Raw genomic sequence first — 22516 nt, forward strand, 5'->3', positions numbered from 1 at the left:
CCTCATAGCCTCCTGCTCAGTCCGAGGACTCTTGGATGCCTCATGTTCTTTACTCAATGTGTTCATTCAATAACTGGTTGTTAAGCCAGGTTCTAGTTTTTTAAAATCTGTACTGCTTGTTCTCAGTAATTCACTAGTATTATTGGTTGACCTAAGGCTCAGAAAGTCGATGCCGTTACTCCTGAGCCAATTAGCACTTTTAGCCACTTACATGGTACTCTGTTTCCAAGGTGGGGCCCAATATTGGCTCTCCAGCTGAGCTTCTGTTCTCTGATGTCATGGATTGAGTTGTGTCTTTCCCAAACATGTATCAATTTGCCTGGACCATGATCCCCAGTGCCTTGGCAGTTATAGTGCTCATCCCTCACTAAGGAAAGTGAGACATTTGTGATAAGGTCTTCTGTTTAAAAATCCATTAAGGTAGGCAGCATGGCGCTGGAGACCAGTGTGAAAGTCATCTACTGGAACTGGTTCTACAGAAGCTGTTGGCTGGAGTGGGTGAGCTGTAGGGTGGAATGTTGGTTCACTAAGGGAAGTAAGATGTTTGTGATAAGGCCTTCTATTTAAAAATTCATTAGGGCCCTTGGGCCTGGCTTAAGTTGTTTTTGGTCAGACATTCTTCTAAGTGGTATAGCACTGGTCTGTGCATTGCGGTACAGAGATAACTCGTGATTGCTGTGATGTTAAACACTGTGACACTGATGTGCCAGATGTGATAATGGTTACCCTTGGTGAAGAGTGTTTGGTGGAGCTTTCCGATTAAAATAAGCTTGGAAGCAGGAGTGGCATCCACTTCTGAAATGGCTTGCCTCCAGAAACTCTATGAACAGTGCTCAGGTCTTTCATTCATAGAGTTGCTATGAGTCGTTCACGACTCGACGGTACTTAAAAACAACAGCAACATCCTCCATGATATGATTTGATGTTGTAAGACTGTCACTTATAAATGTTTTAGAGTGGGTGACCCTTAATTAGGTCAAAGGTGTTATCTGATGTAGGAGAAGTTCCCCAGGAATATGTACACCTTTTATCTTTTGTAAGAGTTGTTGATGCTGTTAGGTGCCGTTGAGTCTCAACCCTCTGAACAAAAGATCTGAAACCAGTCCTGTCCTCTATCATCCTCATACTTCCTGACACACAAGAGCCCATTTCCGTAGTCACCTTGTCAATCCACCTGGTTGAGGACCTTCCTCTCCCTCACCGACCCTCCACCCTTCCCAACATCATGTCCTTCTCCAAGGACTAATACCTCCTAGCAATATGTCCAAAGTATGTTAGGTGAAGCCTCATCATTCTTGCCTCCAAACAGCACTCTGGCTGCACCCTCTCTAAGACATGTCTATTCATTTTCTTGGCTGTCCATGGAATGTTCAATGCTCTTCTCCAACACCACAGCTCAAATACATCAATTATTTTTCCGTCATTCTTATTCATTGTCAAAATCTCAGATGTATAGCTAGTAATCAGAAAGACCATGGCCTGAATCAGATGTACCTTAGTCCTCAAACTGACACCCCTACTCCTCAGTAATTTGAGAAGGTCCCTAACTGCAGATCTTCCCAGTGTAATGCATACATCACCTTTTATCTTGTAAGAGATGAAAGAAGAGAGTAGCCAGCTGAGAAGAGGAACCTTAATAACAGAAAGAAATAAGAGCCAGAAGTAGAGGGTGTCCCTTGGACTTCGTATCTCTGTGCTAAGAACCTCATAGACCCCAGGGAAGATTGGTACCAAAGTACATGTAGATCTCCAGGGGCTGCTGAATCTACAGATGTTGAAAGAAGATAAAGAGCTATCCCAGAGCTAATCTTGAGAGAATGCTTTATCTAGAGATAGAACCCTTAACTCAGACTTATAGCCTTCTTGAGTGTTAGAGAATAAATTTGTTTTTAAGTCATCCACTTACTATATTTCTGTTATAACAGCACTGGATAATTGAGGCATGTAGGGGCTTAGAGAAAGGAATTTCCTGAGCTTCTCTCTGATAACCTTCCACTCTGTTGCTCCTGGAAAAGAAGAGATCTTCAAGAAGGAGAGCACTGTGGGCCTTGAATACACAACAGTTGGCTCTGTTTGCTGGGAATATCAAAGGACAGTGAATCAGGACTGGAGGGAGAAATGGAATGTGGGACTAACTTCCTCCATGAACAATTGATCCCTTTGCTGTAAAACTAGAAGAACTGGACGCACAGCTATCAATTAATGAACATGTTGATCAAAGATTCTATGAAGAATTTTGTTCAAAAAGATGTGAAAATGCATAAGTGAATTGAAAATTTTCATCAATTCTAGACTTTTTGGAATCAGAGAAGCAGGATAAACACCTGAAACTGTTGTCCTGAGAGAATATTTAAGTTTTCAACTAAAACAAAGAAAAATAGGCCCAGGGAATCTTCTTAAAACCAACCAGTAGTTTAGGTTAACTTGTTAAAAAAAAATAAAGTATGCTTTGAGAATTACATTCTTTTAAGAACTATCTATATAGGATCAAATAGACAACAGCCGTTTGAAAGGTTAGATAGAAACCTCAGCGGGTAGTGAATTTATATTGGGGGCAGCACCTCAGAAAAAGAGAGTGAAACTCAGAGAATGTCATCATTCTCACTGCATTGCCCATGTATAAACTAGTAAAATGGCAGCAATGAATGAATGGAAACCCAAAATCTCTGTAAATGTTTATGAAAATTAATAAAATATAATTATAGAAAAAAAACTAGTAAAATTGGCCTGCTTTGCTGTGTATATTCTCAACATCAACATAGACTGTAAAAACCATCACATTTTTGCAGCAGAAGAATAGTTAGAGGAGAGTCTGTTTACAAACACCCTCAGATCACACCTATCTTCATTCCTATCATCTTCCCTTGCCTCTAGAGTTGAAAGTCAAAGAATCAAGATCAAATGTAAGCAAATGTTGTTGTTATGTGCCTTCAAGTCACCTGTGACGTGTAGTGACCCTTTGTACGAAGTCTGCCCTGTCCTTAGCCAGTCTCACTGACTCCAGCACACCTACCCTCATTACCCCAGTTACTGTATTAATCCATCTCATCCAGGGTCTTCCTCTCCTACACTGCCCTTCCGTCCTTCTGAGCATGATGTCCTTGACCAAGAACTGGTCCCTTCTGGCCAAATACCCAAAGTATGTGAGATGGAGCTTCAAAATCCAAGACTCCAAGGAGAAGCTTGATTTCATCCTCTCCAAGATAGACTTGTTTGTTCTTTTAGCAGTCCATGGTATGTTCAGTGCTCTTCTCCAGGGCCACAATTCATAGGCACTGATGATTCTGTCATCCTCAGTCACTGTCCAGCTCTCTGATGCATAGCAAATAATTGTGAAGACTTTCACCTGGATCAGGTGCACCTCAGTCTCTAGACTGACATTGTTGCTTCTCAGTACTCTAGAGAGACCCCTGAACAGAATTTAACTTACACATTTATGTACAAGAGACATTACCATCTTTAGAGCAAGTTGAAGCTCCTGACGGCAAACTAGTTTGGCCTTGGCACTCTAAAGATTAATGTCATTCTGACCCTGACTGCTCATGGGCTGGTGAAGTTCCAGACAAAGGGCTAATAGCTCTCTTGTCTCATTGAATCCTCTTAGAACAACCCTTAGGGAGCCCTGGTGACCGAGTGGTGGTAACTTTGGTGGTTGGAATCTACCAATGACTCCTCAGAGAAAGAAGATGGGAGACACCTCTGGGTGGTCCACAGTCTTTGAAAACCTGCTAAAGATTCAACTCCAAGTCAGCTCTGACTCGAATGGCAGTGAGAGCTTTTTTAGAGTTTTTTAGCTTCTAAGAATCCTAAGTGGTAGGTACCGTGATCAGCTCTGTTAGCATGTGGTGAGTGCCCTGGCTTCAGCTTCCCTTGCCCGACAGAGAACTGAGCCAGGTGGGAGGGAACAAGAAGGTGCTGCTCCGGAGGCACCAGGGGGTTTACAGCCATTTCAGTGGCTCTTAAGAGAGCGGGTGATGGCCTCAGAGACTTCAGCAGCTGCTAAGCTTAGAGACGTCCGATTTGCCAAGAAAGATGGCAAAGAGATAAGAGTGGAAGTGAAAGCAAAGGTGATTTAGCAAAAATGCATTCCAGAAAGAAGAATGGATCCTGCTCCAAAATGAAAGGAGTGGACTGGAGGGACATTGAGCCGCGTGGATCACGGGTTTATGTGGCCAGTCTTCTTTTTCTTGGGGCATGCTCTGTGCAGAGCAGGCAAGTGATGTTTGGACACGTGGAATGATGTTTCTGAAAGTTTCCACTCCCATCAGCTATTATTCATGATGTCATGGAATCCTATGTGCCTGAAATACTAACCAGATTGACCAACTTTTGCCCTCTTGTTTATTTTTCTATCCCTTATAGTTTCAGGCTATACTCTTAACAGTTTGACAAGGTCCAGCAAAATAGGAGGACACTTTAGATATTTACCTTTTAACTCTTCTGTGGTTTTGCCCTCAAATAACTTAGTTACTAACCCAACAAGATAGATTGACACAGTGACTACAGCAATGGGCTCCAGTGTGTCCGAGATGATGAGGATGGCACAGGATAGGACAAGGTTCATGTCTGTTGTTCATAGAGTTGCTATGGGTCAAACAACAATAGTCCAAGTCCTGACAAACTCCAGTAGAGAAATCAAGTTACTTTCCCATCTCTACTGGTGGTGGTACCAACTTAAGATACCAACTCCAGCCAGTCTTATGCTTTTTCTATTGCATTCTAAAGCCTGCTCTCCCACTTCTGATTTTCAGAGTGTTATAACATTATTTTTTACATTTTATTATTATTTTTATTTTTTTACTATTATTGTTTTACGTAATTAGTAGGAGATTGGTATCAGGCAGGCTTCAGACAGAAGAGCATACGGTTTTTTTGTTTTGGGGGATTTTTGTGTGTGTGAGAAAAATTTGTATTCAGAATTAGCCAGCTGAACTCAGTTTGTTGTTGTTTGATGCCGTTGAGTCGTAGACGACTCATAGCGACCCTGTGAATGAACGGCCTGAACACTGTTCATACATAGAGTTTCCGGAGGCAAGCCATTTCGGAAGTGGATGCCGCTCCTGCTTCCAGGCTTGATTTAGTCGGGAAGCTCCAGCCAACACTGTCCACCATGGGTACCCATTACCACGACTGGCACATCACTGTCACAGTCTTCAGCATCACAGCAACCACGAGTTACCTCTGTACAGCAACGCACAGACCAGTGCTATACCACCTAGAAGAATGTTTGACAGGAAGACAATTTGAACCTGGCCGAGGGCCACAGAGGAAAATCACCCACCTTCGGCTTGGTAGCATAGCTTCCTTCCACTAGGTCATTGTAGCTCTCTCTTGGTCGTCGTCATTGTTATTGTTATTAGATGCCGTCGGGACTTAGTTCAGATGATCCCAATTTTTGGCAACATCCAAAGCATCATAGTCAGGAGCAAGTCGAACATAGGCCTTCTTCTCTCCATCAGGCCTAATCAAAGTGTTGACCTTAGCCACATCAATGTCATAGAGCTTCTTTACAGCTTGTTAAACTTGGTGCTTGTTGGCCATGACATCCAGAATGAACACAAGTGTGTTGTTATCTTCTATCTTCTTCATGGCTGACTCAGTGGTCAGGGGAAATTTGATGATGGCGTAGTGGTCAAGCTTGTTTCTCCTGGGGGCACTCTTCCAGGGGTATTTGGACTGCCTTCGGAGTCTCAGCATCTTAGGCCACCGAAAGGTGGGTGACGTGCGGATTTTTTTTTTTTTTGGCTGTGGACGCCCTTCAGGACTGCCTTCTTGGCCTTTAATGCCTTTGCTTTGTCTTCAGTTTTGGGAGGGGCAGGGGCTTCCTTCTTCGCTTTCAGCTCCATCTTCGTAGAAAGCAGGAGAGCATAAGGTTTAGAGAAGAGATTGCAGGGTCCAGACATAAGGACCCAGGTGTAGAGGGGACACTGTGAATCATGACAAGAGATGGCATCAGTGCTTTCTTTAGACCCTTATCCTTTAAATAAGAGGGAAATTACAGGGCCTGGAGTAGGTGGCAGGGCTGTGCACAGGAAGCAGGTAAACCCGCTTTAGTTGTACACCCAGCAGCCTAGAGCTGGGGGACTTCAGGAACTTTCTGTCCCTCCCAGCTTCACAAGTGCGTGGCATTTCAAGAACACCACCCCTGGGCCTCTGAACCACCCACTGAGGGATTTGTGAAAGTTTGTGTTTTTCTTGCAGGGCCTTTGTTCTCATGTGATTCATTAATTGACCCACTACGCCTTAAAACTGCAGGGAGCCTGGTAGTTCAGGCCCTTAAATCCATCCTATCGGCCTAATTCATGCCCTGACATCACACGCCTAACAGCATAACCCATTTGTACTGATTTTATTTATTCCCCCGCTTCCCTTTTCAAGAGGCTTCCTTTGGCAGCCAGGTTGTCTCATTATGATAGGCTTTTTTTCAGCATGGTAGTTCCCATTTGAATTACTATCTCAGACATGATTCATCTTCGGAAATATTAAACCCCGGAAGCATCATTTATAGAGAAGCCCATTGCATTGAACTTCCACAGGCAATGTCAGTAAGAGATGCCCCTTCATGTCACTAGCATTGGTTTTGTCCTGTTCTGGCCTCTGAAATCTAGAAATGAGTAGGACTTCCCTCACTTTTTCACCCAGGAGCTCCCACCTAATGGGGAGATGGCCTGGGATTGTTACCCAGCCAGCAAGTAAGCACGAGCTTATCTGTGCTTACTTACAAATCTGCAAAGAAAGATTTACATGTTCTTCACCACAAAAGACATTTAAGGCTGTGCTCTGCAGATTAATAAGAAAGTACAAATAATCTCCTGTTTACCTTGCTTCCTGGGTAATCTGTCTCTGCCAGGGATTGTAAATTTGCAAAGAGGCTTTGATTTATTTGATCAAAAGGTGCTGGGGGCTTGGAGGAGAGAGAAATGTCAGTCATATGTAGGTGCTAGAATCTTTGATGCCATGAAAATGTTCTCCACGGATCAGTAAATAAACAAAAGTAATGCCGTGCTTGCCTTGTTTTATTAAGTAAGCCAACACCAGAGATGACACAAACATAGGTGTTTGTGGGATGGATAATGTGGTGCCCTTCTTGAAGTCCCAGGCGGTGGTTTCTCTAATTGGTGCAGTCCTTTTCATCATCTGCAGGACTTACTGAAATACAGATCCCTGGGTCTCAGCCTCACAGTTTTTTATTTAGTAGGTGTAGGAGTTTTACTTGGAAGAAGGATGCATGCAGTTAGCAGCCTTTGAAAACCTGCTGGAGGGTCAGCTGTGAGTTGAGTCCAGCTTGATGGTACTCATCAACGGGGTTTTTATTTGGGAGCTCTGGTGGCTTTGCCAGAAAGGGTTGCACTGTGAACCCAAAGGCACGTGATTTAGATCCAGCAGCTGCTCAGCAGGAGAAAAGTGGGCTGTGTCCTCCCTTGGGACATACTGCCTCTGAAAACCTGCTCTGAAAATCACTGGGTCAGCCATGAATCAATACTGACTCAATGGTATGTAGCAACAGCAGGGTTTATAAGGGGTTAATTTTTCACCTCTAGAGGAGCAAGTTCTTCCCTTGTGACTTACAGCCTCACAAACCCAATGGAGGGTCAACTGTTAGGCAGTTCTGACTTCTTGACAGTGAGCTTGAATGTGAGGTCTAGTGTGGGGCCCAGGAGTCCCTGGGTTGTGCAGATGGTTAAGGTATTAGGCTGCTAACCAAAAGATTGGAAGGTTGAGTTTACCCACTGTACCTCAGAAGAAAAGCCTTGGAGAGTTACTTTTGAAACCTCAGCCACTGAAAATCAGGTTTCAATCTGAGGCTTCATGAGTTACAGTTGAAATGAAAGCAACAGGTTACTTCTGGGGGGGAGGGGGGACTAGGAATGTGCATTTCTTTCTTCTTGTTTTTTCCTGGAACACTGCAATTTTTTAAAATACAAATGTCTTGTCTTAAAAATCTGTTGTTCAGAAGGCTGAAATGGGTCTAAAATTAGCGTTGACGGGGCTGTGCTCCTGGTGGCTTTGGGAGAGAATTGGGATTTCCACGCTTTCCAATGTCGCCTGCATTCCTTGGCTTTGGAGCCCTGTCTCCACCTTCAAAGCTAGCAACATAGCATCTCTTGATTCCAGCTCCCATCCTCATTCTTGAATTCTCCTCTTTCCTTTTCCATTTTCTTTTTTCTTTTTTTTTTAAGCTGCAGTTTCCTGTGGGATTTGCAGCCTCTGAAAACCCACTGAAGTGTCGGCGAGGAGTAGGTTCCTACTTGATGGCAGTGAGTGGAGTTGATTCTGCTTGCTTCTGTGACTACTCTGGCCATTTTATTTTTTTTTCTATATTTTATTAATTTTCATAAACATTTACAGAGATTTTGGGCTTCCACTCATTCATTGTTGCACTATTCTCTCTACCCTCCTCCCAGTTTGTTCTTGTCCAAATGCCACAGTGCTTGTCTAAGCCAGTTCTGATTAATCTTCTTTGTCAGTGTGTCCTTTGCCATTCCCTGTCACTCCTCCCTGAGAGAGACTTCACCCTGAGTCATAAGGAAAAGGGGATGGCATATTCTCTTAGCTACTTCCTGCTGAAAAGGGACGCTGTGGGTTTCAGGGTGAAGATCTTCTCTCACTACTCTAAAGGGCCCCTTTGGCAGTAGGAAACACATAGACTATTATGGAGATTGATTTTGGAATTCAGATGCACTCTTATTGATTGTGCTTGGCCGTACATGTTCATATCCTTGAAGATGTATCATGGGGGTGTTGCAACCTAGAAGACACAAATTTGACTAACAAGTTATAAGTACATGAGTCCAGAAATTATGGAAAAGTAAAAGAAAAGATTCTTTCATTGTTTTACAAACCCTCCCCCAGGTCCCCTCCACCATGTAGCCCTCGCTCTAGTCTCCTGTGATGACAGAAATACCTAGTTATATATCTCTTTTAAACAGTTTTCTCCCTCCTCTGTTTCAGTGCAGTATACATTATTGAACCCATCTTACTCAGTCTCTCCCCAACCCCAAGGACAGTCCCATTCTACAACCGTGGCATCATGTAATATTTGTCCTTTTGTGACTGGGATATTTCACTCAGCATAATGTTCTCCAGAGTCAACCATTTTGAATAATATTGCATGAGTTCCTTGTTTTTTAATGCAGCATAGTATTCCATTGTGCGAATATACCACAGCTTCTCTAGCCATTCGTTTGTTGATGGTACTCTGGCCATTTTCTAACTCAGAGATGATTAGAGTTGTTTGGGTTGTTTGTTTGTTTGTTTTTTAAATAAGCCGTTTTAATGACCACCTTCCCCTCCGTTTGCCCTGGTTGCAATGTGCAGTTCCAGCAAGTTGCCAGATGTGGCTGCTGCTGTGGGATCACACTTGGAGAACCCCTTCTCTCCAAGACTTCAGTTTACTCACCTCATTTCTCCATTGCCTCTGCCGTCCCAAGCAAGGTTTGTGCTGACAATAAAAATAGTGCCTTGAATGTTGTCCTTGCCATCACAGACATTCACAGCCTGTGTGTGGGGAGGAAACTGGTCTTTTTCATATTTTGCAGCAAGTACCACCATGGAGTTTTGTGTTGAGTGCGTTTATAGCCTCCCAGAGAACATGATTATTTCTGGCTAAAGCTCTGGGAAAGCTACGTGGAAGAAGAAAATTTGAATGAATGGGCAAAAAATGGGTTGAAAGACACGTAGACGGGCATGTCCAGTTGTTGAATTCCGCTTCTTAAATTGTCTAGTTTATCCCCTCACATTCTTTGTTAGATGTTTCCCACAGTGGTCCAGGTTACGGCTCCCTTCCCTGCGAAGCTGGTGGCGCAGCTCGGGTTAATTGGCACTCTCAGCAAAGCCTTTATTTTTGGCTCTCTGGAGTCCTGTTTGCTCAGTGTCTCGTGCATGGGCCACATCTTCTCAGCAGAATGGAATTCTCCACACAGGCACTTGAATGGAATGTGGCACAGAGCAGAGGAAACAGGCTGCTACCAAAATCCACCTCCCCATCCCTGCCGCTGGGATTCCAAGTTGCTCCAGCGCCTCCTCCCTCCATCAGCATCGCTGTTTTTGGTTGACTCTGAGGAAACAGAAAACTCCAAAGCCCCCGCCATTGCCATCGAGTCGCTTCCTACTCTTGGGGACCCCCTCCAGGGTCCCCAGTACTGTAAGGCTTTGAAGCGGCCTCATCTTTCCCCTGCTGAGCTGCTGGTCGGTTTGAGCATCAGTGTTTTGGTTAGCAGCCACATTCTTGAACCATCACCTCACCAGAGCTCCTGTGCACACAGACACGCATCAGAAGTCAGACGCCCAGTGTCTCCATCCCTCCAGAACATGGCTTCTAGCTGTCACAATTTAGGAAAGTAGCCAAGGAGACCAGTAACAGAGGCTTCCAAGCCATAGCCCAAAGCCAAGCTCCTCAATCACTTCATCCCTTCAGAGAGGTCCCTATGTTGTCCTTCTTTTTATAACTGTTCTTTTGTTGTTGTTTTGAAATTTTTTATTATTGTTAATTTTAATGAAAATTTACAGAGATTTTGGATTTCCATTCATTCATTGTTGCACTTTTCTCCTTGCCCACCCTTCCCCTCCAGATTGTTCTTCTCTTTGAAAAGTAAAAGAAAAATTCTTTCATTGTTATACAATCCCTCCCTCCAAGTCCAGTTGACTATGCAGCCTTCAATCTAAACTCCTGTCATGACAATAATACCTAATCATATATCCCTCTTAAACAGTTTTCTCCCTCATCTGTTTCAATGCAGTATACATTATTTATCCCATCTTTTTTGTTCTCCCCCCAACCCCCATGTCAGTCCCATTTTACAGCAGTGGCACTATGCAGTATAAGTCCTTTTGTGACTGAGATATTTCACTCAGCATAATGTCCTCCAGGGTATAACTGTTCTTTAGGTGACCATTTCCAAAGCCAATTTGTTTCCATTTCGATAGTGTTGATTATATTCTCCACAAGTATTAGCACTTCCCCCTTCCTGTCCTGGGTTCTGATTCCTTGTATTTGGATTTTCTACTCCTTCCTGCCGTCTTCTAATCTTTGCCTTTGAGCAGATGCTGTCCTTTTGATCTCATATCATTGATTGTTTTCAGTTTCAACTTCTTCTTGGGTGTAATTGCTTGTCTCGGCCTGTCTATTGTTTGGCTGAAAGGTGGCCCCTTAGGATGGCTTCCGTTTCATGTCAGAAAGGTGTCTTAAGATCACTGTCCTAGAGATTTCCTCCAGTCCTCAAGGACAGTAAATCTGATCTTTTTTAAAAAATATAATTTGATAGTTTTTTTCCACTTTCCTCCCACTCTACCTAGGACCCTCTGTTTTAACCCTGTTCAGGACAATCAGTAATGACTCCTGGGGAGCATCTAGTTTTCTGGTCTCAGACTAATACAGGCTGGTCCATGTGATCCCTTACTCCTTCAGAATAATTGTTCCCTTGAGTTTTTCCTTTTCTTCACCTTTGCTCCAGATGGGAGCAGATCAACTTGCAAGCTTTTACATCCCCAGAAGCTATTTATCAAAGGAGGGTGCAGAACAGTGTCTTATGAACTCACCCACTGCTATTGAGTTGATTCCAATGCACAGGGTCTCAATCAGATTTCCAAGGCTGGAGTTGACCAGGAACTGCCCCATATTTCTCCTCTGGTAGCCCAATGGTAAGAAACTGTGCTGCTGTCCCGAAGGCATGTGGTTCAAATCCATCAGCTGCTCTGTAGAAGGGTGAACAATCCCCTTCTGTGTGATTAACTGCCTCTGAAAACCCAATGAAGGGTCAGTATGGGTCAGTTCTGACTCGACAGCAAACAACAGAGGGGCTTCTTGTAGATTCATTTCTTGGCAACATGTGGCCTTTTTTATTTTATTATTTTTTGTGAGTGTACCATCCAAACAGATCTGACAGGTGCAGGAGGAGATTGCCCCTCCTTCTCCAGCAAAGCATCTGGTGGATTCAAACAGACTACCTTTGGGATTGCAGTGCAATTCCACTAAGCCACTAGAGCTCCCAACATGTGGCCTTTTGATTAATAGCACAACCAATACAAACTATGCCATCAGGGTTCCTTACATTGTGCTGATTTATTTAGGTGCCCCTCTAATCTATAATCCTTTATCTTCAGAGGATTCTTATCCTGCTGACTAACTCATAGTTTGCACTTGGTTGTAATAAATATGATTACCTTTCTAGTTCAGGTTACATTACAAGCCACATTATGGAGAGAGTGAAGGTACTAGTTGTTGTTATTCTATGTTGTTGAGTTGTGGAACTGACTCATGGCTGGCCTCCAGCATGCTTTCAGAGGCTGTAAATTGCATGGGAGGAGACTGCCGGTTTGGGGGCTGGTAACACTACTCCTTATCCCCTTGGCTACCAGAGTTCCCTAAAGGTAATAGTTGAAGAAGAAATGACTTCATAGTGAGACAACAACTAATACAGAAGGAGAAAGCTAATATGAGGGAAGGGGAAACTGCCTGTTTACTGCGTAAAAGAATAATGATGAAAAAGATGATAATCCAAATGAAGCTAAATAATATTGCTAGGAGAGGCTATTTCTTGGAAAGGGGAATCATGCTTGAAAGGATGGAGGGTTGGCAAAACAGAGGAAGACCCTCGATGAGATGGTTTGACACAGTGACTGTGGCAAAGGGCTTGAGTGTATCAGAGATGAGGATGACACAGGATAGGACAGCGTTCAGATCTACTCTTCATAGTGTGGCTATGAGTCGTACATTACTCAGCAGCACTTAACAAGAACATCCTCTCTTTAAAAAGGCAGGAAAAGGAGAGCTCTGGTGGCCTAGTGGCAAGGAACTGCAACTACAATCCCAGAGGCGCACTGTTCAAAATCCACCAGATGCTCTGCCGGGGAAGGAGGGACAATCTCCTCCTGTACCAGTCAGATCTGATTTGACGGTACATGCACACAAAAATAATAACAATTTTAAAAAATTAAAAAAATAAAATAAAAAGGCAGGAAAGTCTGGCGCATAGAAGTGCAGCATTATGAGGGAAGCAGAGAGACTGTTGAGTGACCCTTTCTTGTCTACAGAAAACTAGAATCAAAAAACATAGTCCTTTTCTTGATAGCAGAGTTTATCAATCTTGCCATAGTCCCTATAACCGAAACTTAGTATTTGTTGAATTAAAATAAACTAGGGCAGTAGATCACATAAATCTTTTGCCTTTTACTAATAAAATTAAGACAGTTAATACCTGAGTCCCTTTGCTATTTCTTTAAGCCCATGATCCTTTCAAATCTTTATTTCTGCACACATTCACAATTACTATGGAGAACATCAACAATATGGAGAATGTTATATATACCATCAAGTTGGTACTGACCCTTCAGTGGGTTTTCAGAGGTAGTAAATCACACTAAAGGAGATAGCCCATCTTTATGCCAAAGAGTAGCATGGAGGATGTTGTTGTGTTGTTGTTAGGTGCCACAAAGTCATAGACGACTCATAGCGACCCTATGAATGAAAGGCCTGAGCACTGTTCCTAGAGTTTCTGGAGGCAAGTCATTTTGGAAGTGAATGCCACTCCTGCTTCCAAGCTTGTTTTAATTGGGAAGCTCCACCAAACACTGCCCACCATGGGTAACCATTATCACCTTTGGCACATCAGTGTCACAGTGTTTAGCATCACAGCCACCACGAGTTATCACTGTATGCAATGCACAGACTGGTGCTATACCACTGGTTAAATGTTCTCAGCTCTAAGCCAATTAGCAAGGGAGCTCTGATGGCTTTAGTGGTAAGGGTTTGTACTGCCAACCTGAAGGCGGTTCAAATCCATCAGGGGCTCTGAAGGGGAAAGATATGCCAATTCCACACCTGCCATTTATACACTCTAAAAGCCCATTGGGAGATCAGCTATGAGTCAGTTCTGACTCCAGTACTATGACAACAATAACAAGCCAATTAGCAAGTGATCATAGAATAATATTAAAGGACTAATGAATTTCTCAGGCCAAGTTAGATTCGTTAGCAGTTAGAATCTCATTTAAGTGCAAATATTTTGAATATAAATTTTAATATGATTTCATGTGATTTGGTTTTCTAGTGATCAACGACTAGGGAGCTGTGGTGGATGGCCTAGTGTTAAGGAGATGTGCTGCCAACCATAAGGCACATAGTTCGAATTTTGTGGGAGGAAGATGGGCATTCAGCTCCCGTGTGATTTACTGTCTCTGAAAACCCACTTATGGGTCAGCTCTGAGTCAAAAGAAGTAAACACGTTTATTATTGAAAACTTTAACATCACTTCTCAGCCTATTGGCTAAGATCAAGTGTAGTATCTGTTCTTATCAGTTTAATATCTGATACATTCTCTATCCGAGGACATGATAGTAAATGGATTTTTAGACATAGGAGATGGAATAGGAGGTTGCTCCGTCCACTGCACGCATGAACCTGCTATTTCAGTACCTCCAGGAATGGTGCACTGCCCCCACTTTGGTTAAAATAAACAAACAAAAATGAAAAAAACTTTAACAGATTCTAGCCAAGTTCATGGTAAAAAAGGGAAAAAAAATGTAGAGAGATTCACTTACTCAATGAACTGTTTCTTGAAAAACTATGAATCTGATAATTATTTTTGTTATTGTTGTCAGTTATCCTCAAATCAATTTTTTACTCATAGCAACGCCATGTAACAGTAGAAGTGCTGGATACAGTTTCTGAGGCTGAAATCTTTTGGGAAAGAGTCCTGTTGACTTAGTGATTAATCGTTAACCCAAAGGTCAGCAGTGTGAACCCAGGAGCCACTCTGGGAGAAAGATGGGTCAGTCTGTTTCCATAACAGTTACTGCCTGCAAGCCTCTGTGGGGCAGTTCTATTCTGTAGGATGTCTGTGAGTCAGAATTGACTCAGTTGCAACAATTTTGTTTTGTTTTCCTTATAGGAGCAGATTGCCAGATCTTTCTCCCTCTGAGCTGCTGAGTTGGTTTTCAAAGCTTATTTCCAGCAGAGCCCCATTAGCTCTATTGTAGAACATGGAATTCAGGAATAAATGAAAGAGCTCAAGTCCTCATACTGACATCAGAGTGGGAGGAGACAGACAATAAACAGTAGAGCCTTAAGGATTGCCCTTCCTTGAAAGTGATTACCTTGACCTCTCTGGAATTCTTTGCTTTTAAGCTTGGTAATTAGCACCATTGCCTAAGAGTTGAATAGATTTGCTAGGCCTAGTGTAGCCATACACATGCATTCCTCATTTTAAAATAGTAGTGAATGCAAGACTTCTCTCTCTCTTTCATCATTACCTCATTATTGTGAGGTTTAAAGGAGGTCACATCTCAATTCTCAGTGTCTACTTCAATTTTGTTGTTGTTGTTGTGTGCTATTGAATTGGATCCGACCCATAGCGGATCCTCTAGTGGGTTTTCAGAGGCAGTAAATCACACAGGAGAAGATTGTCCATCTTTTTTTCTGAGGAGCTTTCGAATCTCCTGCCTTCAGGTTTGCAGCATAATTTCTTACCACTAGGCTACTGGAGCACCCTAACTTTATTGTTAGCACTCAACAAATATTGTTATTTTGACAAGTATTATTAGATAATAGAAATCTAAGGAACAAGCCTTCTCTCTGTTGAAAGAATTAAAGATATGCCGTCAGATCTTGATTGAACATCATCATTTTCCATAACCCTGGCCCAAGAAAAACATCATTTTAAATATAGTAAATATAAAGTGGATGCTTCTGTCTTTGACCCCGCTAGCGGTAGAGACAATGCCCTTTTTGACTATATGGCTATCTGCTCCTGACTTGATGGGGGTCAGGCTGCTTCATGCCTTATTTATACAGTGTGCTGAAGTCTGGCTTTTTCTCCCAATTACCCTGGCTCTTTTCAGCCTTAGTGTGTTTGTTTTAATTTGGGGGAAATACATATCCCATGTTCCAGTGCTAGTTCCTATAAGGCATTCCTCTTTCCTAAATCATGAAGAGCTGTGCATGTTTTCTTACATACCATCAATACATTGCTTGCTCTTCTGCAAATAACTTCATAATATCAAGAAGATAGTTCTGCTCAAGCCAGTCCAGGCCATGTCATTCCACAGTACTTAACATCATAGGAGAATTTTTATATCATGAGGAGAACATATTTAATACTTACAGTGGGTGTTAAACGTAAAAACCATGAAAGCGAATGACAAAAAAACCTAGACATGCTACCTACCTGTGAATTCTGATTCAGCAACCCTACAGGACAGAGTAGAATTGCCTCAAAGGTTTTCCAAGGCTGCAAATAATTTCTGAAGCAGATTGACACCTCTTTCTTCTACATACACCTTTTGGACAGGAGTCAAGCACGTTAACCAGGACACCACTACTGTTCCTCCATGATCAAGAATTGTACACATCTTGAGTCTCTAAGAAATTAACACTGACCAAATTAACACATCTTGACTCCTTGAACTTTTTCACTTCTTTCCTTTCCCCACCCTCAAATTCAGAAAACCCAGAGTCCACTTATAAAAAAAAAAGATGTCAAGACTATATATGCTGTTGTGATTATGTGCCTTAGAGTCAATGGCAGCTCATAGCAACACTGTGAACAACAGATGTGAACCCTGCCCTATCCTGTACCATCCTCATCCTCTCTGACACACTTAAGTCCATCACAACACTCACTATGTCAATCCATCTAATTGAGGGTCTTCCTCTCTTACATGGACCCTCACTACCTTTCCAAGCATGATGCTTTTCTCTGAGGACTGGCCCTTCCTAACTTGCCCAAAGTATATGTGCTGGAGTTTCACCAACCTTGCCTCCAAGAAACACCCTGGTTTCACTATGTAAAATAATTTTAAATTAACTTATTTGGTGTACCTGTTTATTATGTGCCTCCTCCAATAAAATGAAACTTTCTTATTCAACACTATTGAGTTTCTAGAGTTGGTACAGCATATGCATTCAAGAAATCATTGAATGATCAATCAATGAATGAATGGAGATACAGCTGTTTAGTGAGCTTGAATGCCATATGCTGATAAGTTAAATTTATCTCAAAAAGAACTTGACCCATAGAGGTCAGTATTCTGTCTAGTTTTCAGCACCTTTTACATGAATCAGATGTAGATAAAGATTGTATATACTTTTAACTTTGTAATTTAAGGTTGTAAATTACTATATAAAGGAGCTTATTTCATTCATTAGTCATAACTTGTATATTCCTAGAGAAATTTAAGGTGACCATGAATGGCATTTATCATGATAAACCAATAAGCAACTGCCTTGGCAACATCATATAAGTCTCTTGCTAGATAACAAATTGATCCTGAACCCACTGTATTGGCTTTGAGTGTGACCGTGCATGGTGCAATGGAGAAAGCTGGACCATGGAGCTAGACAGACTTGAGTGTAAATCTTGGGTTATCCTCTTACCTACTTACCTACGGTCTTGGGCTAGGTTCACTGAGAAAAGCAAAACCAGTGAAGCAGATTGTGTGTGTGTGTGTGTGTGTGTGTGTGTGTGTGTGTGTAGCTTGATTTATTTCAAGGAAATGGCTTGAATGTTTATAGAGGTGTGTCTCGGGCTGTTGGCCTTGGAGGCTGCTGGCTTTACATTCTGGCACATCCAAAGATCATTTTTAGGAAGCAGAATTGCAGAGGGATATTTTGTGAATGCTAATAAGTTCCGCCTTAGTAAATAGGACAGAGTTGTCTGCTAGTTTAAATCTGGAGACCATGAGCTAAATAGCTAGATATAGAGCTGACAATAATCTCTCTAGTGTTTTGCCAGAGAATCCAAACAGTAAATACTATGTAGGCCACACCCCCTAAAAGGACCTGCCCTTAGTCAGATTCAGCTAATGGTGTAGTTCCGTAGGCAGCTGTGCTGAAACCCTAAAGGCAGCCAATTCAAATCCACCGGCTCCCTGAGAGAAAGACAAACCTTCTTCTGTGTGATTTACTGTCTCCAAAAACCTGACAAAGGGTTAGCTCCAACTCGGAGGCAATGAGCTGAGAATCATGTCTTTATAGACCTGCTTGTATTCCTGCCTTGTTGGCTATTGTCTGTTCTGGTGCTGTCCTGTCAAGTCAGAACCGACTCGTAGTTGACCCTCCAGCCGATTTTCAGAGGCTTTAAATAATACAAGAAGCAGAGGGATGTGAATGTGCAGGGGGAAGGGGGGGATTAATCATTGGGTTGTACAATTTGATGAGTGGGGGGGTGAGGGAAATTGAAAGAATTTGTTCAAATTTGTATTTGAATTTTGTAAATAAACTAATGAGGAGAGAGAGAGAGATTGCTCAGCGTTTTCCTCTAAAGCAAGTGGTGAATTCGAACTCCATGCTTTCAAATTGGCAGTACGGCTCCTTACTGCTAAGTCACCAAAGCGATTAACATCACAGAGGTTAGAATTTACAACACATAGATTAGTCACAGCAGCTGAAGATCACGGTCACTTTGGCATTACAGTATTAACCATGATGTATTTTTCTCCACTTCTTTAGGCTACTTTTTTATTTAAAAAAAAAACACACACAAAACAAACAGGACTCGAGTGGAGTTAAGCCTCACCCAACTGTGCCAGTTAATTTTTGCTGTGTGACAGTTAACTTGGTGACATACACCACAACATTTAATAAATGCACCTTTCTGTAAGTTGGCTAGGTGATTCTCCAAATCTGAGTCAGCTCCTCCCCGCTGGGCTCTGTCTTATATCTATGGTCAGTTAGTGGATTGGAGCAGCAATTTGATGACCTGGGATGACTGTACTTATGTGTCTAATTGTTGTTGGACTGTCAGCCCAGGTGATAAGAGTGACAGGGTCACACAGGCTACCTTGGACTTCTTCACTTAGCTATTACTACAGGATTTGCAGCAGCAGCAAAGGAAGGCAAGATCCAATGAATAAATGTATTTTTAAAACTCAACTTTCATAATCTTTGTGATTAGTCAAATTTTTGTCAATTTTGTCAGTCAAAACAAATCACAGGACCAGCCCAGAGTTGAAGAGGGAAAGTTTTTTTGTTAATTTTTGCAGGCTACCACATTCATCACTGTCGTCATGCCACATTCTCATAACAGTGAATATTTGTCAAGCCAGATGCTGTTAGAATAACATTTACCAAAGCTCTAGTTCTCACCACAACCTTATAAAGTGTTATTATATCTCCATTTTGGGGAAAAAAGGAAACTGAGACACAGAATGACAAAGCAACTTGTCCAAGTGACACAGCTAATAAGATATTAAGATGATTTTGAAATATTCTTCATGATAATTTAGTTCTGGTGGCCTAGTATTAAGGAATTGTGCCGTCAATCCAAAGGCATTCCCATTCGAACTGCCAGTTGCTCCGTGGGAGAAAGATTGCGGTCAACTTCCATGTGATTTACAGCCTCTGGAAACCTGCTGGAGGGTCAGCTGGGAACGGACCCACACTTAATAGTGCACTCCAGCAACAACACTCTGCTGCTACTTGATCCCCATTTCAGCATTTCTTCAACAAGCTCCTTGAACTCAGCTCAGCCAGACTTAGTGTGACCGGGAGAAGTGATTTCAGATTTTGGCAGAAGCTTTTCCATTTCTTTCTTGTTCTTTGTGGTCAAGGGGTTAACAGTGACAATTGTCAGTCATAACATCGTCATTTTATTGTAATCAGTGATTTCTTCAAGAAGTTAAATGACTTGGTGACAAGAGGCTGAGAGCAGTGCTAGAAGATTAGCTAATAGATACTTAAGCATTTCTCACACACACACACACACACCCAAGATGAACTCATTGCATTGAGTTTGGAACTAATTCATAGCCAACCCTCCACTGGATTTACAAGGCTGTGAATCTCATGGGAATGGATGATCCATCTTTCTCGTGTGGAGCTTCTGGTGAATTCAAATCAGAAGAGAAATTCACTTTATGGACGAGGCCCCCAGAGCTCTCTATTTAACACGAGTTTACCCATGGTTTCTTGGAGGTGAGCTGTTGTGAACATTAGGTAGGTTCTGGGTGCATTCTAACATTCCATGAGGATATTGTGTAGCTTAACCCCGATCCGCTTGAAGACTTTGGGTCTTGTTTAAGGTGAGACTTGGGATATGCAGCATCACAGAACATGCGAGATCCTTGTCATTCCTGTTTACTCGTTGATGTCACCAGAGAGAGTAGCCTTTGGCTACATCTACCCTACAGTAAGGATTTTGCTTATATGTCAGTTTCCTTCACTAGATTTTACGCTCTTTGAAGGAAGAGCTTTCTTATTTTTCCATGTGTGATACAATGACCGGTATATTCATACTTAATCATTATTTGTTGATTTGATATGGGTGGTGAATCAACAAAAGTAAGGTGCTCCAGATGGCAGGAGGGAGACAACGTATAGTTAACCTTTGCTTCACTATCAAAAAGCCCCATGTTCTGCTTCTTCTCTGTTGTTTATACACCGTGAAGGAGTTTATGGCTTCTCAGAATGCTTGACAACCCCCCAAAATCCTTCTGCAATAACATCAAACCTTTTCATTATCAGGCCTTATCGTCCATGTTAGATCGTGAAAATCTGTGGCTGCAGGGGTGTGTGTTAACCTTTGCATGTGCCCCATGTCTTTCAGTGTCATTCCTCTCATGAAATGTATGATGAATGATGAATGATTACACGAGAATGGCTGGGAACCTGTTCTGGGAATCCTAGCTTGAGATCATTCATGGTGAATTTCAAGAGATCAAGGGAGATGTGATGAGAAAAGAGAGAAGGACAGGGCAGCAAGAGTGAACAGGATCTGTCAGTTCACTGAATGTGGGTGATGGAGGAGGAGGAGAAGCTTAAAAGAATTAAAAGATCCCAGCTGATGGACTGAAGGTTTATGCCAAAGAGAGAAATAGAGGAACTCTCCTACCCCGTGGCCTTTCATCCACACTTTAATTTGAGCACGGAGAAAAGATTCCTCGTGAATGTGAGCCAAGAGTGTTCCATGAAGGCAGACAGTGGACGGTCACCCAGGAAAATCCAAAAGGAAAGATTTACACTGTCCCTCTACAGAGGAACGTTGCTGTGCTGGGGAGGAGGAGGAGGAATTTGAGCTGAACATATTTTTAGATGGTACAACTTGTAAGTGCTCTGTTTGATGGCAGCGCTGTTTGAATGGCCTATTTCATAACTACACAGAGCTTCTCGAAATAAATCGTGTCTGTAGAATGTTCAGGTTAATGTATGAGCCCAGTGCTCAGAAGTGTTTGTGCTTAGAGTGACTGAGCCTTCTTTCTTAATAAGTCATCTTGGCGTTTTGTCAACAAGTTAATTTGCTTTTCTAAGAAACTAGATTAATGCTTCCTGTACTTTGTGCTATTCACAGATCTACAATGCAGTAAGAAGAGAAGAAACAGAAGATAAAATTGGATCTCTTCTCTCTTTCTTCAGCAAGCTCCCAGCCTCTGACATAGCCTATGGAAGGCTAAGTGTTGGTCCATGCCTAGTGCCGTGGATCCGAGCCACTGCATGTGAGTATCGTGCTACCTTCCAGCGGACTTCCCTGTCTCAGTATATCACCGGGGCGCTCCTAGAGGCAACCACATCTTTAGGAGCAAGAAGTGGCCTTCTCAGTACATTCGGAGGATCCACTGGACGAATGATGCTGAAAGGTAATATTTGAAATGTCACTTTTTTAAGTTCTCACCTTTAAGCACAGAGTAGAATACTTATGCACTTCCCGTTGGAAAATTGAGTTCACTTGTTAGCAGATCACAATAAAGGTTATTCTTCAAGGGAAGAAAAAGGCAATCCTTGGTCAAAATCCCAAATAAGAACCATAAAGATTTTGAGATTTCATTTTTGGAAAGAGGTAAATTGTTGAGAGACCATCTTTAAAAAAAAAATTGTTCATTGTTTCTAGTGATAACCCATGGCAGAGGTAGATGTCAGTTCTGTAGTAAGATGCTTGTCAACAAGTGTGATCATGTGGCCACAGAGAAAGTCAGCAATGGTTGAGGGCAGAGTGGACTACAGTTCCCCTTCATACTCAGAATCCAGAATCAGGAAATTCAGCTTAGTTGTTGTTGTTCAAGTCAGGACCGGCTCATAGCTGACCCTCCAACTGGTTTTCAGAAGCAATAAATCACATGAGCGATTGCCCGTCTTTCTCCATGGAGCAGCTGATGGATTTGAACTGAATCCCTTGGAGTTGGTAGTCCATTCCTTTCCACTAATCCAAAAGCCAGAGACTATCTTAAAGGACAAGATAGCCATCAATCTCATTGAAAATGAAAATCCCTGGAAAACAAGTTTCCTCAGCTTTGGAACTTCCCTGTTCCTTCCCACAAGTAGCTGACAGGTGGGTCAGAGATGGCAGTACACCAAAGAACTTCAGAGCACTGTGCCCTGACAGCTGTCATGACGTGCTTGACAGTTGTCCCTGGAAGAAAGCTCCCAACCAGCTAGAGACCACACAGGGCCATGTTGCTCTGCTAGAAGCCGCTGGGAGCCCACTCTGTCATTGGCCATTTTTCTCCGGCAGAGGAGTTGTTGTCCCTCCACAGGAATCCCAGAGATCTAGATCTGGTAGGCTTGATCCTCCACACATCCCGATCACAC

The 22516-nt window shown here is 42.4% G+C and overlaps 1 protein-coding gene across 1 annotated transcript in view; it reads left to right on the forward strand.

Moving 5' to 3' along the window:
- PLCE1 (phospholipase C, epsilon 1) overlaps positions 1 to 22516 on the forward strand; it is a 248531-nt gene that overhangs the window by 49935 nt on the left and 176080 nt on the right. Inside the window, 1 exon segment of the mRNA XM_006903774.1 lies at positions 21282 to 21567. Coding sequence (XP_006903836.1) covers positions 21282 to 21567 — 286 coding nt within the window.

The sequence above is a fragment of the Elephantulus edwardii genome, unplaced genomic scaffold (assembly GCF_000299155.1).
Source record: "Elephantulus edwardii isolate Elephantulus edwardi_28Jun2011 unplaced genomic scaffold, EleEdw1.0 scaffold00007, whole genome shotgun sequence".
Lineage (NCBI taxonomy): Eukaryota > Metazoa > Chordata > Mammalia > Macroscelidea > Macroscelididae > Elephantulus > Elephantulus edwardii.